This window comes from Pezoporus wallicus, unplaced genomic scaffold (assembly GCF_028554395.1).
Source record: "Pezoporus wallicus isolate ANWC-B61680 ecotype Strahan unplaced genomic scaffold, APGP_CSIRO_Pwel_v1 contig_12568, whole genome shotgun sequence".
Classification (NCBI taxonomy): domain Eukaryota; kingdom Metazoa; phylum Chordata; class Aves; order Psittaciformes; family Psittacidae; genus Pezoporus; species Pezoporus wallicus.
The window spans coordinates 1-3187 of record NW_026637832.1 but is presented as its reverse complement, the minus strand read 5'-3'; the positions used below and the strand labels follow the sequence as shown (position 1 = coordinate 3187).

The following is a 3187-nucleotide window of genomic DNA, read 5'->3' as shown; positions in this document are numbered from 1 at the left end:
AAGGCTCCAGGTGGCAGAGCAGGAGGAAGGCTCTGGGCAGGGGCAGGCTCTGGGGATGAGGAGCGGGAGGAAGGCCCATGCCGGGGGGTGCAGTCCCGCCGCTCACCTGCAGGAGGCGCTCGCAGGCCGCCCGCACCCCGGGGTGCTGCTCCCAGCCGTGCAGCTCCCGCAGCACCACGTAGGTGCCCATGGCCCGCACCCGGCGGCGCCCGGGCCCCGTGGCCGTCAGCTGAGGGGGAGAAACCAGCGCTGGGTGAGCAGGATGGAACCCCCGCACCCAGCCCCACGCACAGCCCCGCACCCAGCCCCATGCACAGCCCCGCACCCAGCCCCACGCACAGCCCCGCACCCAGCCCCATTCACAGCCCCGCACCCAGCCCCATTCACAGCCCCGCACCCAGCCCCACCCCACCGTGTCTGTGTCTGGGGATCCATCACCTCCCCATGAGGATCCATCACCTCCCCACGAGGATCCATCACCTCCCCACGAGGATCCATCACCTCCCATAAGGATCCATCACCTCCCATGAGGATCCATCACCTCCCATGAGGATCCATCACCTCCCATAAGGATCCATCACCTCCCCACGAGGATCCATCACCTCCCCATGAGGATCCATCACCTCCCCACGAGGATCCATCACCTCCCCATGAGGATCCATCACCTCCCCATGAGGATCCATCACCTCCCCACGAGGATCCATCACCTCCCATAAGGATCCATCACCTCCCATAAGGATCCATCACCTCCCCACGAGGATCCATCACCTCCCCACGAGGATCCATCACCTCCCATAAGGATCCATCACCTCCCCACGAGGATCCATCACCTCCCCACGAGGATCCATCACCTCCCATGAGGATCCATCACCTCCCGTGAGGATCCATCACCTCCCGTGAGGATCCATCACCTCCCCACGAGGATCCATCACCTCCCCACGAGGATCCATCACCTCCCATAAGGATCCATCACCCCCCATGAGCACCCATCACCTCCTATGAGGACCCCTCACCTCCCTGCAGCACCTTCCCCCTTGGTCCCAGCCCAGAGGAACCCACCAACATGACGGCTTCCAGCAGCATCCTCCTAATGTCGGGCTCCTCCTCCCGCTGCTTGTCCTGGGGCAGGTACTGCAGGTCCGGGGGCAGCCCTGGGGACAGGCGCCCTCAGTGGGTGACACCGGGACCCCCCCCAGCGCCCCTTTCCGCTCCCCCAGCCCCCCTTCCACTCCCCCAGCACCCCCTTTCCGCTCCCCCAGCAACCCCCTTTCCGCTCCCCCAGCCCCCCTTCCGCTCCCCCAGCACCCCCCTTTCCGCTCCCCCTGCACCCCCTTCCGCTCCCCCAGCCCCCCTTTCCGCTCCCCCAGCCCCCCTTTCCGCTCCCCCAGCCCCCCTTCCCGCTCCCCCAGCACCCCCTTCTGCTCCCCCAGCCCCCCTTCCGCTCCCCCAGCCCCCTTTCCGCTCCCCCAGCCCCCCTTCTGCTCCCCCTGCACCCCCTTTCCGCTCCCCCAGCCCCCCTTCCCGCTCCCCCTGCACCCCCCTTCCGCTCCCCCAGCCCCCCTTCCCGCTCCCCCTGCCCCCCCTTCCCCCCCCAGCCCCCTTCCCTCCCCCAGCCCCCCTTCTGCTCCCCCAGCACCCCCTTTCCGCTCCCCCTGCACCCCCCTTCCGCTCCCCCAGCCCCCCTTCCCGCTCCCCCTGCACCCCCTTTCCGCTCCCCCAGCCCCCCTTCTGCTCCCCCTGCACCCCCTTTCCGCTCCCCCAGCCCCCCTTCCGCTCCCCCAGCACCCCCCTTCTGCTCCCCCAGCGCCCCCTTTCCGCTCCCCCCGCACCCCTTACACTCCCCTAACATCCCCTTACACTCCCGCAGCCCCCCTTCCTCTCCCCCAGCCCCCCTTACGCTCCATGTCGTGCTCAGGGAGGTCCTCGGGCCCGGCCAGGGGCAGCAGCAGGAAGGGCAGGATGTCCACGGCCTCGCTCAGCAGCCACTCGTGGTGCTCTGGGACGGCAGGGTCAGGGCAGCCACCACGGCCGCGCTCCTGCCCGGGCCCCCCTCAGCACCAGGCCCTGGCTGGGCGCTCCAAGGGGCGGACATCGCTCCGGGGGGGGGATGAGGCGGCTCCTCCACGGCCATGGCCCCACAAAGGCCGCCAGGGTGGGGGCAGCAGGAACCGGCACGGCCCCAGGGTGAGGGCAGGGGGGCTCGGGTGAGCGCCAGGGTGAGGGCAGGGACCCCAACAGGGCTCCAGGATAAGGGCAGGAGACCCTGGGGGAGGGCAGGGATCCCAGGTGAGGATGAGAGAGCCCGGGAGCACCCCGAGATGAGGCCAGGGCCCGGCAGCACCCGGAGGGGAGGGCAGGGGGAGCCGGCAGCACCCGGAGGGGAGGGCAGGGCCCGGCAGCACCCGGAGGGGAGGGCAGGGCCCGGCAGCACCCGGAGGGGAGGGCAGGGCCCGGCAGCCGCCCCGTGCTCCTCGGTTCCGGCTCTCACCGTGCTCGAAGCAGCAGTTGCGGAGCGCGCCCACGATGCCGCGGCGGTGCTCGGCGGAGTGCGGGTACTGCGTGAAGGGCAGGAGCCGCTGCACCGCGCACCTGCGGGCCGGGCCGGGCCGGTCAGAGCGGGCCGCGGACACCACCCCGGGTCCGCCCCCCAGCCCTGCCCGCCCGCGGCCCTACCGGGAGCGGTCCAGGAGCCGGCGGCGCCCCTCGGGGACCTGGCTGAGGTTGCAGAGCAGCGGCCCCAGCTCCGGCGGCGGCCGCGGCTGCGCCAGCGCCTCCAGCAGCGCGTCCCAGCGGGAGCCGAGCGCCCGCAGCACGGCCCGCGCCCCGCCGCGCTCCCGGCTCAGGTTGGCCAGGAGCCCGCAGACCGGCCCGGCCGGCACCAGCGGCACCAGCGCGGGCAGCGCCGGCAGCAGCGCCCCGCGGGCCGCCGCCTCGGCGGACACGTTGAGCAGGCAGCGCCGCGCCGAGCGGGCGGGCTCCGCGCCGGGCCCCGCCGCCAGCGCCAGCAGCGCCTCCAGCAGCCGGGGCTGCCCCGCCAGCAGCCGCCGCCCCGCCGCGGAGCCCGACAGCGCCAGCGCCGCCTCGGCCGCCCCCGCCCGGGCCGCAGCACCCGCGGCCGGGCCCAGCAGCGCCGCCAGCGCCGCGGCCGCCTCCGCCTCCTCCGCGGCCGCCATCTTGGAACGGGGAC

General features: G+C 73.1%; 1 protein-coding gene across 1 annotated transcript; it reads right to left on the bottom strand.

The window, feature by feature from the left end:
• Nucleotides 1-81: 81 nt before the first annotated feature.
• HGH1 (HGH1 homolog) lies at nucleotides 82-3173 on the bottom strand (the record flags this gene model as incomplete). The annotated part of the gene is made up of 5 exons (XM_057408050.1): nucleotides 2674-3173; nucleotides 2489-2589; nucleotides 1898-1996; nucleotides 1060-1151; nucleotides 82-229 (listed from the first exon to the last, which is right to left on the bottom strand). Coding segments are annotated over exons 1-5 (940 nt in total), but the record flags the coding sequence as incomplete, so codon positions are not given.
• Between the last annotated feature and the right edge of the window lie 14 nt (nucleotides 3174-3187).